General features: G+C 34.7%; 1 protein-coding gene across 1 annotated transcript; it reads left to right on the forward strand.

Annotated features, from left to right (window-relative positions):
* Positions 1 to 300: 300 nt before the first annotated feature.
* LOC137387578 (uncharacterized) lies at positions 301 to 10,113 on the forward strand. Its single transcript, XM_068074042.1, has 5 exons — positions 301 to 549; positions 3,778 to 3,904; positions 6,691 to 6,893; positions 7,730 to 7,943; positions 9,801 to 10,113. The coding sequence occupies exons 1-5, from the start codon at positions 432 to 434 to the stop codon at positions 9,925 to 9,927; spliced, it is 789 nt and encodes a 262-aa protein (XP_067930143.1). The 5' UTR covers positions 301 to 431; the 3' UTR covers positions 9,928 to 10,113.
* The last annotated feature ends 8,608 nt before the right edge of the window (positions 10,114 to 18,721 follow it).

An 18,721-nucleotide genomic window follows, 5' to 3' on the forward strand; every position in this document is an offset into this window, starting at 1 on the left:
TTTATTTTTAGAGATGATTGTGAGAAGAGGTTTGATTGCATATAAATTTATTGGAAGGAACCGCAGCATAGCGGCTATAATGCTTTGCCTAACTGCCAATCATTGCTGAGGTCAAAGGTGACTCAGTGCCTGCATTTTCTCTTAGAATATACAATGATTACTCGCTTGTGGGAACAAAGGCTATAAAGGCTATGAATCGCTCTTGTTTAATCACCCAATAGATAGGCCACATCAGGTATAAATCAAAGCTGACTACATAAAGTTAAGCCACCAAAAGGTTTTGACAGAGTAATACAAGTGCTTGATTCCATTGGTTGATGCAATCATTCAGCAATTAAGTTCACTTTACAATCACTATCACGAGTGACACACAAAGCAGGTGATTACTTGTGTAGTTAAAAGGAAGGTAGACTGCAAAGGAAGAAGACAACATGCTACCAAAAGGAATAGAACATATGAAAAGTTATTTTGTGATGACATTGTTGGCAGCGTTAAGCCACATGTCAGCAGGATATCAGATCATCTGCCCTGGCAACAACATATCTTCAGGTATGTGGAAGAAGTTGGTCTTATCTGTCTGAGAATATTACTCTTATAGCCCTGCTATGTTACTAAATGAGTAAGATATATAAGTTTGTTTCTTCAAATTGTCTAATATTGTCCTAATTACCTTAATATAAGATAAGAGTGTCAGGTTCTCCTAGGATACCACAACTAAGGTGTGGTGGTAGCAGTATGTATAAAAGAGTTTGAGTGCCTTGACTTAAGGGGTCTTAACTGATGTACTTGAATAAGTATTGTGTTATTCCTATACTAAAGAATACATAATTGAATTTCATCCTTAAAGTCATTAAGTGAAGGCTGAGACAAACCGGTATCCTCAAGTGAATGCTGATACAAACAGGTACCCTTGAATGAATGCTGATACAAACAGATATCCTTAAGTGAATGCTGATACAAACAGGTACTCTTAAGTGAATACTGATACAAACAGGTACCCTTAAGTGAATGCTGATACAAACATGTACTCTTAAGTGAATGCTGATCCAAACAGGTACTCTTAAGTGAATGCTGATACAAACAGGTACTCTTAAGTGAATACTGATACAAACAGGTACTCTTAAGTGAATACTGATACAAACATGTACCCTTAAGTGAATGCTGATACAAACAGGTACCCTTAAGTGAATGCTGATACAAACAGGTACCCTTAAGTGAATGCTGATACAAACAGGTACTCTTAAGTGAATACTGATACAAACAGGTACCCTTAAATGAATACTGATACAAACAGGTACCTTAAGTGAATGCTGATACAAACAGGTACTCTTAAGTGAATACTGATACAAACAGGTACTCTTAAGTGAATGCTGATACAAACATGTACCCTTAACTGAATGCTGGTTTAATTTGGATTTGCTATCTCAGGTGATTGTGCTTTGATAACTGCTTTAGAAAAACATTTTCAACTGTTAAACAGAGAGTGACATTTTATTAAAGATATAAACTATTTGAACAGATGGAAGCTGCAAGATGTTGTTGTTGCTTTTTAGATTTGGACAAGTACAATATTTGTTGAACTTGTTACACATTTCATAAAGTTTACTACACAATTCTTTACCACAGCTGGCCATGTAGAATAATGAAGATTAATTTGAAATCTTTAAAAAAATTGGAAGTTTGAAATCTTTGAAAACATTTTCAAATTTGAAAAAAAACATCTTTTGTTTTTTTCTGTAATAATTGATAGCAAAAGTTGATTCTGCTGTTTCCTTGCTACTAAATGCGTAATAATTTAACCTTTGCTGTTCAGTCAGCGAAATGAGTCACGAGCTCTGATTAAGCCACAGTCAATGACCTAAGTACAGGTAGCACTTCTAATTTTCAAATAAAGATTTCAAATAAAGGTTGGGTTCAATTAAAGGTTTTACGGTATTTATTAATTTTCAAATGTATTGAAGACTTGCTGTTCAAATTTCTATCATAGACTGTGGTACATTTTCTACCCAATATATCGATCTAATCAATAAACCAGTAATGGTCTAAGAGTAATAGTGATGATTTATTTTAAAAATCTATTAAACATTGACGATCTACTGACAGTGGCGGAGTAACTCCTAACTGTTTACCAACTTCTTAAATGAGTAAAGTACCATAGTCTGAGTACCATCGTATTACCTTAGTGTCAGTATTGACTATAATTTCAGAACATTTTCAATGCAGCTACTGAGTTTATCAACTTTTGTATACGAGTATTTTACTGATGAGAAGATGTAAAGAGACTTGGTTCTCTCCGAGGATTACTTAAACTAAAGCAACTGATTTTGCTAACAACTCGGTAAAATAGACACAAACACAGTTCAAATATACATTCCAATAGTTTGATTTCAAACACCTGCAGAAAAAGTTAATAAGATCTATCATTAGATTCATTTTTTGGCCGAGACATGCGGAGAGTTTCCTATTAAAGCACATTTGAGATCTTTGGACTCTGATGAAACATCTCTTCCTTCCTTGTAAAAGATTTACTGTTGACTTTTACTGTCATGGTAGTACACAAGGGTAGATGGAAACTAAGTGAAGGAGTGTTCATCAACAATCTATAAACACAAGCAGGTTGCTTCTTGATTAAATTCCCATAATTCACGATCATCAGCTTGACGTTTCTCTTACAGCAAACAGATTGGTGGCTGCTAAAAATAGAATAATTATTGTCAGTCACTTATTGCTCAATAAGTCAAGTAGAAGGCAACTCCAAGTTTACAGATAATCATAGCTTAATATTACTATACCTATAGCCACGCGTTTGTTCAGGTTTAACCGAAGGTATGAAAAAAGCAGAGTGGGGGTATATAAATAATTACCTGCAAACAGCAATTTTTAGGCTAATAAGCTTACAATGTGAATGTGCTAAACCCTCTGTTACAATATATAACAATTTATAACATTTTCTCTTTATAAGGAATGCTATGCAGTTTATACCATGTATATGGTTCTAAATGCTTTTTTTACAAAATCAAAAAATACTTACTCAACTTTATCATTGTCTAATATTTTATCACTGAGCTGTCTCCGGTTTCAATTTCCCTATAACTTATAATAAATAGCTCTGAACTGAGAGAGAGAACATCGTATCTCTTTCAGGAGTTGTGAGAAGCATTTCGGCGAATAGCATATCGGTATCTTTGTTATTTTGACATATTCAGCCCACCAACTGCCAAAATTTAATTTCAAAGACATTTTTTGTTGATATTGTATGGCGAAAAAAATATCATATGGCGCGGACAAAAATTCCTTATGTTCTACATCATGAGTTGAAAAAAATGTATAACAGGGACACCGTAACTCGAGGGTGCACTATAGTCGCTGCAGGTTTACCCAAGCTGCAAATATGTGTGGAGCAACTTCTCCAACAATCCATCAGTTGGAACTGAAGCTAAAACACATGAATACATGATAAGCGAATGACTGTATATGTAGCTGAGGTACTTAGCATAGCTCCTATACTGTTGTAATCATCAGATAATGTTTCCATGATGTGCAGCTTTTGTAAGATAATGACTAAAACACCAACAGCTATCCTCAAATAAACCATAACTTTAGGTTGCCATTCATAGATGTCTTGCAGGTAGGAAAAAAGCCTGTAACCAATACATCAAACCTACCTACTACTGATGTACACTTAGACTATAGCTGTTCGTGGTTCGATTATTAGTAGTAAAAATATAGATGATGCTGTTAACAGTTTTCATTTATATTCTATTGTTCTGCCTATAGATCTCTCACATGTGAAACCCGTTGGAATGGAGTATCTTTCTGTTTATCCTCCTGTAATTATTTATACATATACTGGTCGACCTTTCATCATCAGCTGCTGTTCTACAGGCTTCTCTGGCATTACATGGTGAGTCATGTTTAAGCATTTTTATTGCAAAATTCTAGATGCATTCTATCCATTAATAATAGTATTAGGAATAATAATAATAATGAAAATGATAATGACATGACTACAACATCAGTTAATGGGCTTCGAGTTGTTAAATAGCACTCGTAGCAAAGGAAAAACTTGAATTATACTTGGGAATACTATATATAGCCACAGAATTAAACAGATGTAGAAAAGACAACTCCCACCTTAACAATGCTTCACTCTTCCAAATGTTCAGGGAGTGTCTCTTCTGGAATAACCCATCATCCTGGTATACTTGTGATCTTTTGAAGTAAATAACCACAGCTATAGTTTGAGTACCCAACAATATAAAACTATGGGAAAGGAAACAGCTGACTTTGTAATTCATAAAGTTGGTGCAGTAGCGGCTCTAGGTAAAACTTGTTGCACTGAGAGACACTTTTTCATAATGGTACAGAAATCACTAAAATCTGTAAAACTAGTTTCATACACCAGAACTGGTTCAGAGACTTACATTAGCTTGAAAATAAACTTACACAAAATCTTAGTAGATTTTATCAGAAAGTATCAGTATTTTTTATTATATGCGATTGTTTTTGATCTTTGAGGTGATCTGATTGCAAGTATGTTTCAAAATCAAAGTTAATAAAACTTTATCGCGATTAGCTCAATTGAAAGTGTGATTATGACTTCTGTAATAGCAAAGAGGTTGACAGAATTAAGATGCGTAATGCTTCAACTTGAATGCAATAGCCGATATCAACTACAGCAACTATAGCGACTAGTGACATCAACAGCAGATATCAACTCAATTATAGCGACTAGTGACATCAACAGCAGATATCAACTACAGCAACTATAGCGACTAGTGACATCAACAGCAGATATCAACTACAGCAATTATAGCGACTAGTGACATCAACAGTAGATATCAACTACAGCAATTATAGCGACTAGTGACATCAACAGCAGATATCAACTACAGCAATTATAGCGACTAGTGACATCAACAGCAGATATCAACTACAGCAATTATAGCGACTAGTGACATCAACAGCAGATATCAACTCAATTATAGCGACTAGTGACATCAACAGCAGATATCAACTACAGCAATGATAGCGACTAGTGACATCAACAGCAGATATCAACTACAGCAATTATAGCGACTAGTGACATCAACAGTAGATATCAACTACAGCAATTATAGCGACTAGTGACATCAACAGTAGATATCAACTACAGCAATTATAGCGACTAGTGACATCAACAGCAGATATCAACTACAGCAATTATAGCGACTAGTGACGTCAACAGTAGATATCAACTACAGCAATTATAGCGACTAGTGACATCAACAGCAGATATCAATTACAGCAATTATAGCGACTAGTGACATCAACAGCAGATATCAACTCCAGCAATGATAGCGACTAGTGACACTAACAGCAGATATCAACTCCAGCAATGATAGCGACTAGTGACACCAACAGCAGATATCAACTCCAGCAATGATAGCGACTAGTGACATCAACAGCAGATATCAACTACAGCAATGATAGCGACTAGTGACATCAACAGCAGATATCAACTACAGCAATTATAGCGACTAGTGACATCAACAGCAGATATCAACTACAGCAATTATAGCGACTAGTGACATCAACAGCAGATATCAACTCCAGCAATGATAGCGACTAGTGACACTAACAGCAGATATCAACTCCAGCAATGATAGCGACTAGTGACACCAACAGCAGATATCAACTCCAGCAATGATAGCGACTAGTGACATCAACAGCAGATATCAACTACAGCAATTATAGCGACCAGTGACATCAACAGCAGATATCAACTACAGCAATTATAGCGACTAGTGACATCAACAGCAGATATCAACTACAGCAATTATAGCGACTAGTGACATCAACAGCAGATATCAACTACAGCAATTATAGCGACTAGTGACATCAACAGCAGATATCAACTCCAGCAATGATAGCGACTAGTGACACTAACAGCAGATATCAACTCCAGCAATGATAGCGACTAGTGACACCAACAGCAGATATCAACTCCAGCAATGATAGCGACTAGTGACACCAACAGCAGATATCAACTCCAGCAATGATAGCGACTAGTGACATCAACAGCAGATATCAACTACAGCAATTATAGCCACTAGTGACATCAACAGCAGATATCAACTCCAGCAATGATAGCGACTAGTGACACTAACAGCAGATATCAACTCCAGCAATGATAGCGACTAGTGACACCAACAGCAGATATCAACTCCAGCAATGATAGCGACTAGTGACACCAACAGCAGATATCAACTCCAGCAATGATAGCGACTAGTGACATCAACAGCAGATATCAACTACAGCAATTATAGCCACTAGTGACATCAACAGCAGATATCAACTATTACAACGATAATTTAACCAGTGACATAATTTTGCATAGATTTTTCTTCTGAGCGTTTTAATTACAACCAAATTTATTGATTTTAATCTATAAAAATCCTGGCAATCAGATCACCTCAAACACTAAAATAAATTGCAAATAAATAAAATACTAATAATTTCTAATAAAATCTACAAAGATTTTTGTATAAGTTCATCTTGAACAGATGGAAACCTTTTTTGTTTTTGTTATAATCAGACTTAACCATTGTCACCACTCTAATCTACATGTCTAGGTTCATGATTGCTGTATTTGTAGGCAGTACAATTGAACTGCTCAAAAATATAATAATCTACCATTTTTGTTGCAAGGGAACGAGATGGAGTAGCCTTAGGCCCCTCCAACCTTGACACTCATGAGTTTGAGAATACCAGAGAAGTTATGCTACTTTATGGCATCGCCTTTACCTCTCCGCCCCTTCCTAGTGGGTTCCATGAAACAGTCTACACGTGCAAAGCCTATGCAGCAAACAGGACACACAGCATATCTCATCACATTCTAGTCCGTGGCTTTGGTAAGCTTTATAATTGTATTAGCCACTGCCAGGCATGGACAGACAACTCCGTCTTAGTAAAACTGTTAGCCCAAGTCAAATGTTTTATACCATATGCTACCATGGCAGAAAACAGTTTTTAATTTTATGTTATATTCTATGTTTTATAAGAATACAGTGAGAGAAAATATATACAGGCAGCTAACTGCATAAGTAGACACTTGTATGTGAGTGATTGAATAATTGAGCTATCAGCAGGTGTCAGGGGGTGTCAGCAGGTGAGAGACTCTAACTGGCCATCCATCTTTGTTTAGTGTCAAAGCTAGTTTTTGTTTTTGAACTTTTAGCTGTTAGGACCAATGGTGTTCATGCTGTTGAAATAAGTATTGTAGAACATAGGGCTAGTTGAAAGAAGGTGGGGCTAGAGAGTCACTCTAGTAAAATAAGTATAATAGAACATAGGGCTAGTTGAAGGAAGGCGGGGCTAGATGAATGTTAAAAGGTTTGTTTAAATTTAGTATAGTCTAAGTCAGAGTGAGTTCTACTGTGTACATGTAACACCAACTCTACTTACTAATCAGGGAGCCTACACATCTGTCTGTGCGTCATTACGCTAATGTGACCCTGTAGTTATGGTAACAGCTAGTGTAGTCATGGTAAAAGGTAAACTTTTATACTAATAACACTCAGTGTAACTAATAACCAACATAGTTGGCAGCTGTGGACCTTTAACAAAATCCATGTACTTGTATGTATAGAGAATTCTGACTAGAAGTAATTGTTGTACAGCTAGTGGGAGATAGTATGGAAACATTAAACAAACTCATTGAAATTTAAGGATCTCACACTACTTGCAGATGCACCCCCTGAGGCTAGACCACCAACATTGAGTATAATGCCTCATCAAAAGGCATGTTACAGAAAAGGAGACACTGTAAGGATATATTGTAAACTCAGTTTTTCCTACCCACTGAGTGACTCCCTTGACATGTGGTACATATTGCTGACATACCGTAACGGCACCTCTATTGCCATCTCCTCAATAGATGGCCTCTACAGCAGGATGAAAAGGTATGCATCAAGTTTCACCTTCTGCCATTTTAGCTGATTTAAGTGGTAAATCCTCTCTTGTGCTGTGGTTGGGTAACCACATAGCCTTAGATACTGTGATACGCTTGGGTTCTCAAGAGCGGGTATATCTATTGTAAGAAAATTCTTTTACTAAGAGGTGAATTAATTTAGCATATTTTATGTAAAGAGATTAAACACAGTACCAGACAAGTTCTGGTTTGTGTAGAACTGGTTGATGTTAGGACATGCAGTAAAATCTCTAGCTAAGATCTGGCCAACATAAATTTAGAAATTATTTGCTTCTAAGTACAAGTTTTGACTTTTTTTAAAATATTGAAGTTTTATATGTGAGGGTAGTGAGGCTAAAAAAAACTGCAAACGTACAAATATATAAGCTATGATAGTTCTGGCTACACTTACCTGTAAGTAAGAGTAAGTTATATCCACATCTCTTCACCATCACCCTGACTTACATGTACATATTGCATAACCTACTCATCATTACCTTATTTCTAGAATTTATTTATCTAATTTATTATCTAATTGAATTTATCTACAAAGTAATAAATGAAAGCTTTTGTATTGGTTATCCTGTATCCATTTAGTTTTTTTCATATACATCAGTTTTTACGTATAATGCACTTAGACTAAGAACTTAGGCTAAGCGTAAATAACTGAAGTATCTATTTTAAGTTCTTGGGCATTGTAATGAGTTAAAAAAATAAAAATAATTGCAATCTTAACAGGTATTTTTAAAGCAAATAAACTTTGTGCTAGAGATTTGATAGTTGAAACTTTACTGTGAACAGTAATACCATAATACTCAACAAGTACTGCCTAGTTTAGAGCCTGGGTAATGTTGGAATATTCTTTGAATTGTGATGTGAGTTCAAATCCACTAATTCCACAATACTTTAGTAGGTTTTATCAGAAAATATCAATATTTTCCTATAATTTGGGAATGTTATTAATGCTTGGAGTGGTCTGACTACCAGGATGTTTCAAGGTTAAAACTGACAAAACTTGATCCCAGTTAAAATGCTCAAGTCAAGTGAAGGTGAAATTATGATGGTTATAGTTGCAAAGAGACTGATAGAATAAAGTCACATAATGCATGGTGACATGTACACCATAGCCAATATCAACTACATGTATATCAACAGTAGCAACTTCTGAGCGATTTAATCGCAATCAAGCTCTGCCAATTTTAATCCTGAAAGATCTTGGCAGTCAGATTACCTCAAGCATAAAAACAGTCACAATTGATAGAAAAGTGCCGATACTTTCGAATAAAGTTTAGTAAAATTTGGTACGAGTTCATTTTTAATAAGACCAAGTCACATGACGGTGCAATAATCTCTCTGAGATTGTAAGCCATAATGCACCTGTGACTTGAGAAACTCTTTGGATCAGAATCGTAGTATTATTACTAGTACTCTGGCAGTCTGGTGTTGTGAGAGATCATCAGATATAATAACTATACACACAATTATTCTTGCCTTGTAATCAGACAGTTGATAGGTGCAGGTGGTAAGGCTGCTAAACCAATGTTGTGAGATCAAATCCTGCCTGAAGCAATATTTTTTCCTAACCACTAAAAGTGACTACGGATGAATGTACGGGCAGACACGGATCTTACTATAGTAAAAACTAGCGATGCTATCCGGCGTTGCCCGGGTAATAGAAAAGTCTTTGGACAGAAAATTGATTTGTATTTAACATATAACAACATTTGCCATTCTAACTTTCAAACTACATATCATGAGAGAAGTGTTTTGTGTAGAAATATGGTTTCTAAGAATGGAACAATATTAGTCTATGTTTGTTGTAAAGTAGCAGTATAACTTATATTTACAGATCTGACTCGGTATCACTCTATGTGATGATAAGGAATGTGACAGAGAGTTGGCTAGATGAAGAATACACTTGTCAGTATAACCTTGACAGAAATATTTCAAAGTCATTCCTGATCAACAAGTGCTGACACAGTTGTATACATCAGATGATACACACCTTCTTTCCTGATAAACAAGAGCTGACACAGTTAAATACATCAGATGATACACACCTTCTTTCCTGATAAACAAGAGCTGACACAGTTGAATACGTCAGATGATACACACCTTCTTTCCTGATAAACAAGAGCTGACACAGTTAAATACATCAGATGATACACACCTTCTTTCCTGATAAACAAGAGCTGACACAGTTGAATACGTCAGATGATACACACCTTCTTTCCTGATAAACAAGAGCTGACACAGTTAAATACATCAGATGATACACACCTTCTTTCCTGATAAACAAGAGCTGACACAGTTGAATACGTCAGATGATACACACCTTCTTTCCTGATAAACAAGAGCTGACACAGTTAAATACATCAGATGATACACACCTTCTTTCCTGATAAACAAGAGCTGACACAGTTGAATACGTCAGATGATACACACCTTCTTTCCTGATAAACAAGAGCTGACACAGTTAAATACATCAGATGATACACACCTTCTTTCCTGATAAACAAGAGCTGACACAGTTGAATACGTCAGATGATACACACCTTCTTTCCTGATAAACAAGAGCTGACACAGTTAAATACATCAGATGATACACACCTTCTTTCCTGATAAACAAGAGCTGACACAGTTGAATACGTCAGATGATACACACCTTCTTTCCTGATAAACAAGAGCTGACACAGTTAAATACATCAGATGATACACACCTTCTTTCCTGATAAACAAGAGCTGACACAGTTGAATACGTCAGATGATACACACCTTCTTTCCTGATAAACAAGAGCTGACACAGTTGAATACGTCAGATGATACACACCTTCTTTAAAAAAAAATCCGTATTAAAAAGCTAGCCTCAAAGGCCTCAATATATACCCTAAAGATAAATTTACACAAAATTTCAATAGATTTTACATGAAAGTATTAATATTTTTCTACCATTTGAGGTTTTTTTTATGTTTGAGGGGATCTGACTGCCAAGATGTTTATAGATTAAAATTGACGAAACGTGATCATGGTTGAAACTCTCAGATCAAGAGAAAGTGTGATTTTGATATTTATAGTTGGAAAGAGACCATCAGGATAAAGACAAACTTGATTGCAACAGCCGATATCTACTATTGCAACAATAAAAACTAGTGATATCATTTTGCTCGAATTTTTCTGAGCGTAACCTCAATAAAATTTCGCCAATTTTATTTTTAAAATATCTTGGCGTTTCAATCAAAAACTACTGCTAATGATAGCAAAATACTTATACTTTCTGTTAAAATCTACTAAAATATTGTGTAAGTTCATTTTTAAAGATGCCTCCTTTACTTTACTCGCAATTCTATGTGATGTATTCTGAAATACAGAATAATTTATTAACTTCTGACATATCATCATTACTGAATGTTAGTTTATATTTCAGAATTCTACTGGCTTGTAAAAATACAAAACTTGGTGATATAAATCTATACTTTTATTATGTATTCTATAGCTGTAACAAATGATCTTTCTCAGACATGTGATTATATCCATGAGTTTAATTCATGAATTTGCCTAGACATAGATGTACATATAGATGTGCATACTCTTTGACTTCTAACTGCTCTCTAAGTGAGTTGGGCTGTTACTTCTATGGTGTACATATTTCGTTATAATTTTTGCTATTTCATAATAAACTTTATATAAGAAGACAAAAAAGTGTCTAATTGTGCCGAAAACCTGAAAACTAACTTATGAAGACACCTTCTATGTGTGTAGATAGAAGGTGCCATAGAAAGTACAAAGAAGTACTTTCTATGTACATACATAGGAGGTACTTCTATGAAATACATAGAAGAGTACATACAAAAAAGTTATGTAAGAAGGGACATACATACAAGTACCTTCAATGTACATACATGGAAGATATTTTCATGTATGTACATTGAATAATTTGTATTGAGCTGTATGTATAAACTTTCACTCGCATTAGTGTTCATCAACAAAATGATGTTCATTACATGCCAACAAAAAAGAACAAACAGGAAAAAACAAAAATCAGGAATTATTGAATTATTCAAACAAAAGTATTTAAAAGTTGGTCATATAATAGTATTGCAAAGGAATCAACATAGTGAATTGGAGGTTGTAGTAACAAAAAGTTCATAAACTGAAACATATGATGGTGGATGTAGTATGTTGGTGTCACAGGATGAAAAACAATATTTTGTGTTTTTACTTCTGAACCTTTACGAGTTGTCACATTACACTTTGATATTTCTAAAATGTCCAATAATTCAATGTTGTTCATATTGTATTTCATGTCATTGCATTACATAGCATTATAGATAGTGCATTGTGCTTGACTGCTGGACTGCTGTACGAAGCATGAAATTGTACAACATTGGACTGTATATTATCATAAGTTAATTTATATCATGTTGTATTATATCGTTTTATATGATATTTTATTGCACTGTATCAGATTATATTTAATTGGATTGTTTTTATCACACTGTGATATAGATTTATTTTATTATTTTATATTTTGTTTTATTAAATTTAATTTGATTTTATTGAATTGTATTTGACTGCGTTGTATTATACTGTATTATATCATCTAAGATCGAGTCCTACTGTATTACGTTGCTCAGTATTGCATCGTCTTTCATCGTATTACATCATATTTCAAATTACAATCTAGCATCGTATTGTAATAGCTCGTATCATCTCGAACGATGTTGCTTCATATTATAATGCTTTGTGTTATGAATTGTACCACCTTGCATTGAGTCGGAAAAGAATGGGTTTGAGCTATGCTAAAAGTTAGCTTTTGTTTTAGTAAACTATTGCTTCATATTATTATAAGTAGACAAAAGTGAATCAAGGAGCACAAGCTAGCTATCTCAATTATCAATACAAACTTTCTGTGTTAGTGCCAATTCATGGTACATTAGACTGCACATATGACCTCACATAGGGTATAGCGTAAACATCAAATAAATGTTTATGCTAAAACAAGCCTCACCTACATGCCTTATACTACCATGACAACTTTCCAAGTGAACCTGTACTAACAGCAGCACATTTGTAATGTGTGACTGTAGAAGGCTGCAAGACAAAGTTTAAGAACTCGGAGGCAGTCAAACATCGAGTTATGATCATCTTAATACTTGAGTTCCTTGAAATGCTGAATTTGAGCAAGTACAGTCTCTTGACATCTTAAGTAAATTTAGACACGTGATGTTTATAGTTGCTTAAAACGCTGCAGTTTTTAAATAAATATAATGACCTTTGTTCTTTTTTGCATAGTTCAGTTTTATGGTATTTGGATAATATTAAACAGTACTTCAAACATTCTAATTTTATGTTTTAAAATTTAGGACCCTACTTAGTATAGTAGTATTACGGTAGTAGTGGTGACAAAAGGCAATGCTGCCCTTGCTAATAAAGTACAATACCCTAGGACACTTATGTATTCGCGGCATCTAACTTTCGCGTTTTCGCGGTGTCATCCTCTCGCGAAAGTTTCATGTGCGAAACTAAACTATCATAACAAACGAGCGAAAAAGCGAAACTAAATAGCTTTGTTCATTGATACTGTAGAATGGAATTTTATAACGACATTTATTTTAACGTTTTTAACGACCACCATAGCATCATTAAAATATAAACCAACAAAATAATTTGACTATCAAAATTTATTACGTTATTATTTTGCAATTAATTATGATTATTTTCCCATTAAGAATGATTTATAATGATAGGAATTTGATGTCAATGCACACGAATTAGTAGATTATCGTTTGCTGGGGACATCAACCAATGCAGTGAGCACCGCGTGTTGAAAGAAAATAAGACACATGCACTGACACTCGCAGTACTACACAAGCAGCATGGCTCTGGAAAGGTTTGGATTCACCACTGACACCTCTTCAATAACTTGTAATTTTTTGAGATTTGTTTTGTTTTAAGTGATGTGACTGACGAGACGTTTTTAAATTAAAATAGGCAAAACATGACCGCAGTTAAAATGCTCAGAAAAAGACATCTCTTTCTTTTGAGCGTTTTAACAAAGATCAATTTTGCGGATTTTATTTTAAGTTCATTCGGAGGCTTTTACGTTTTCGATGGGACATGGCCAAGCGGGTGTTTGATAAAACTTAATCTTCTGCAAACCTTTATAAAAGTCGTTAACAAAAATATTTTGCCTCTGATGATGATAATAATGATGCCTAAGAACTACTAAAAGTTGAGGTTTGTCTCTATGGCTTGGAATGAAGTGATATTCCACAGCGATAAAAACCGCGTCCATGGCCGTTGGGCGAATAACTTTTCGAATAAATGATGTTGAGGTCGAGTTATCTGAAGGAATTTATCAATGCGTTGGAATTGACCAAACAAATCCGTTTGAGTTGACCTTGTGTTTGAGATGAAATGTTACATTTTATCCGAGGGCGAGTTATTCGAGTTGGACTGCACTTACCGTAAAAAATTCCCAAAAAGTTGGGGCGGCTCAGCCGGCCAGCTAGCTGCCCCAGTGAAAACGGGCCTGTTGATAGTCCAAGAAACAAATGGCAGCAAGCGATCAAATTGCATTATCGACCTTGCCCACACCATTCTACCTGCGGTTCACAATTACAACCTAGTCGCAAATTGAAATTTTTTTTATCGCTGAACTGAACCTGAGGAATCTAATTATGTTTGTTCCACTGCATTTATTTTCACATTACTATATTTTCGCACTCATCAGAGCTGCGAAATTAAGTTGCTCCGAAATTTTAGTCTGTGAGCTACTCACGAAACTAAATACTAGCGAAATATAAGTGTCCTAGGGTATTACAGAAGTGCAAGCAGCTAGTAGTTATTGCAAGAAAGAGAATAAAAGCAATGCAAAGTAAGTCATAGCCTAAAACCAGTAGAACTGGAAAGGAGGTCACAACAATAAAAATAAAAAAATTCTAAAAGTTATGAAATGTAACAAAAGTTACTAATTTGATGCTTACATATTTTAATTTTTAGTAACTGTATATCTATATTCCCACCTCTGTTTACTCACTGTCTGTTTTTATACCCACAGATACACTTTTAACTTTTTTCAGAGTAAAAGTTAATATTATTAAAAATAATATTAGCAATAATGATAATAAAACTCTTTTGATCTTTACTTTATTTAGTTTCTTACATTTAATTTGGTTGTTTATAAAAATTAACTTTCATGAAATTAAAAAAAAGGAAGTTTCATTGCTGTAAATAACTGATTGAAGTATGTATCATTAAGTTTGTGGGGTGTAGGACAAGTTTCAACAGAATCTAATTTATTTTATATAAAATAATTAATCTACAATAGATTTAGTCTGACAAACAAAGTAAACATCAAATCAGGTTGTCATCGCTTGCCAAGATTTGGCTGTTTTGGCTGTAAAAGTATTTGACATTCATCCAAGAACTTTGTTTTCTCTATTTTTATCCTAAGTCTACTTTCTAGCGAAAAACTGTATTTACAGTTACAAGGAAACAAAAACATGAGACAGGTCAATGCTGCAGGCCGATTGGCTTATAAGCTAACCAATAATATTAAAGAAAAACCAAGATTTTGAAAATGTTAATTGTGTATAATCTGCACTTATATCAGAAGTGCCAGTTTTTATCTAGTTATTCCAGGATGTTCAGCGATTCCTGGCACGTTGACAAGTTAGCATGGAGCTGCAATTTAGTGCAATGTGAAAATGTTAAAAATCTACCTGACCTACTAAAGATATTAGTCTGAAACTCTTTGCTAGACAAAGAGAGTTAACTCAATCTTACTCTATATTCAGATATACATAGTTTATTCAGATATGAGTTTATTTATCTGAATAAACTCTATTCGGATCAAATCATTCTTACCTAATCATAAACAGGTATGAAACAGTCATGGAAGCCAGAATGTTTTATTACTTAGGGTGGCTGTGGTTCTATTAAATGCATTACAATATGTCTATCTGATGTATTCTTAGAGCGAGTATGTTTTGGATATCAGGAATAGCTTGTCATGATAATATTTATCACTGTATATTATTATTGTATATTATTATTATACACTAATATAGTTAACTTACAGGCTTGAGAGGCAGTCTATGAAATATTGCAGAATTATTACCTTATCAACCATTCTAACTACAGATACATGTAGATCCGTAATAATCTGGCATACCAACACTTTCAGGTATAAAGATGGTGTAGCTTTGGAAGCTAGAAGTGGACGATTTTATGGATATAACAATGATACAACACAAGAGTTTCTTCACTATTACTCTTTAGATGAACATGACTGCAAGCAACACTCGTCCACTCTATTTTACCAGTGCATTTTTACCTGCGATGCTTATTCAACAGATGAACAAGAGAACATACCCCACAATACAACAGTATTCTTATTTCAAGGAGGTAGGCAATGGTACAGTTTAGTTATGGAATAATAATAATTATCATTATTATATACTATTATAGTTAATTTACAAGATTGAGAGCTAGTCTATGAAATGCTGTAGAGTTATCTCTTCATCAATCATTCTAACTATAGATAGATAACTCCAGATAGATCTGTAGTAATCAGGTATACCAACACTTTCAGGTATAAAGATGGTGTAGCTTTGGAAAAAAGAAGTGGAAGATTTTTTGGATATATAACAATACCTTGTTTGGAAGCCGTAAGTAATGTTACAGTTCAGTTATGGAATATCACTTGCACGTTGTTAATTAGCCTGTCTTGACAAACTGTTGTTTTTGCGGAGTTGTCCCCCCGTCGAGCGGGCGAGCATTACAACAGCTTGTAACAATACCTACTGCACCTGATGCATCAGCTGCACTAAAAGGGAGTTGTTTTCTTTCGTCTATGCGGCTTGGCTGTGATGTTATGGCGGTCGCTCCATTAATAATCATAACGGATTTTGCGCAAAGATTTATGTAGAAAAAAATTAGATTACAACGTTTAACCAAAGACCAGTCTTTGTTGTAAACTTTAGTAGAACTTAAGAATAAAATAAATTGAAAATAAAATCCATAAAAACAAATAAAACTAACTGATACAAAAATAGAAATAAAACTGACTGAGCGCACAAATAACGACATGTTTAGTTGCCGTTGTTGCCTAAGTTCTCAAGTTTTACTAAAGTTTACCGCAGAGACTGGTCGCTGGTTAAACGTTGTAAGTTTAATTTTCTACATATATTTTTGCGCGAAATTCGTTTTGATTACCAATGGAGCGACTGACATAACATCGCAACCAAGCCGCATAGACAGATAAGAACAACTCCTTATAAGTGCAGCTGATGCATCAGGTGCAGTACGTCTTATGACAAGCTATTGTGTTGCTCGCCTGCTCGACGGAGGGACAACTTCGCAAAAACAACAGTTTGCCAAGACAGGCTAGTTGTTAATGTATCTGTGTGTGCAGTATCTTAAACTAAACTAGTTTGATGTTATACTTTACTGTTATATTATATTGTATAATATCATATTGCATAATATACATATATGTTATATTATATGATCTTAAATTGTGTAATAGTATATATAGCACAAAATGAAAAAAAAAATATAATATATATGTATGTATATTATCCCACGACCAAACACGAGCGGAGCGATTGGTTGGGAGATTTATGATAAATGCACATGTGCACACAACTCACGAAAATTATTCATTAGTGGCCGCCGTAAACCCTTGTACCAAAATCCCATCAACAAATTTACCCATCGTTTTGTAAAGTCGTTAAATAATAATAACGATACAAAACACATATAAGCCTATTTAAATATGTTACCAAGTCTTTGTAAATTGTCGAAATTCTCTTAACACTCACCCATCTGATCGGATTATACACAAATAGACAGATTTATTTGGCCAAAAGTCGCCACAAAATGCTTGAAAAGCTCGGTTTAATAAGAGTTAAGACCGGTCTACGATACACCAATAAAGCCGTGCGACAGATAGTAGAACCATTTAGCAGTGCGCATTTCACGAGAAAACCGTGCTAATTTCAGTTTGAGGACAGACCGTTTGAGGCGTAGACCGAATTACATGTACAAAATTGTGGTACACAGTTTATCAGCCTGTTTTATTTTTCCAATCACCGAAGGTTTCATTGAATTATTTAAAACGTTAGCCGAAATTATTTACAACTTATGTACAAGCTAGGGCCGAACTACAATGGCCCTTTATGACGAGGCATTCCTCCGATCTAGCATGAGGTTTGACAATACACAAGAGTCAAGGTCCTACCACGGCTAAAGCTATAATTGATATAGGTCACCACGGAATGACCGCTGGAATATCGTTTATCGAGTTCGAAACATCAATGACTTACATGTTAACAACTCCGCTAGGGAGCGCATCACTCGATTAGCTATCAATGACCAAATCTTACAACGCAAAAGAGAGGAGACTAGACTGCGCGACATTTAACAGATACTGTATACTTATGACAGATATTGTAATATCAACAATTAACCAATTATTATTATACCTGGTTTCAACCCAACTTTACCTCCAAAATAAATTGTTAGTTGCACCTTTTTAGAGTCGTGCTCCCTCAAATTTATTTTATATCATCTCAAACAAGTCTCATTTACACTTTACTCTGTCGATTCCTGCTGAGAACTACTTTTTCAACAATCAACAGTACCCTTTCTTTTTTCCATTATCACTTTGGTTGTGGGCTGTATGTCAGTGGAATTTCTAGTATATATAACATAGTCATATAATATAGTTTATTAAAATTTTATAAAAAAATTCACGATTAAACC

The sequence above is a fragment of the Watersipora subatra genome, chromosome 2 (assembly GCF_963576615.1).
Source record: "Watersipora subatra chromosome 2, tzWatSuba1.1, whole genome shotgun sequence".
Classification (NCBI taxonomy): domain Eukaryota; kingdom Metazoa; phylum Bryozoa; class Gymnolaemata; order Cheilostomatida; family Watersiporidae; genus Watersipora; species Watersipora subatra.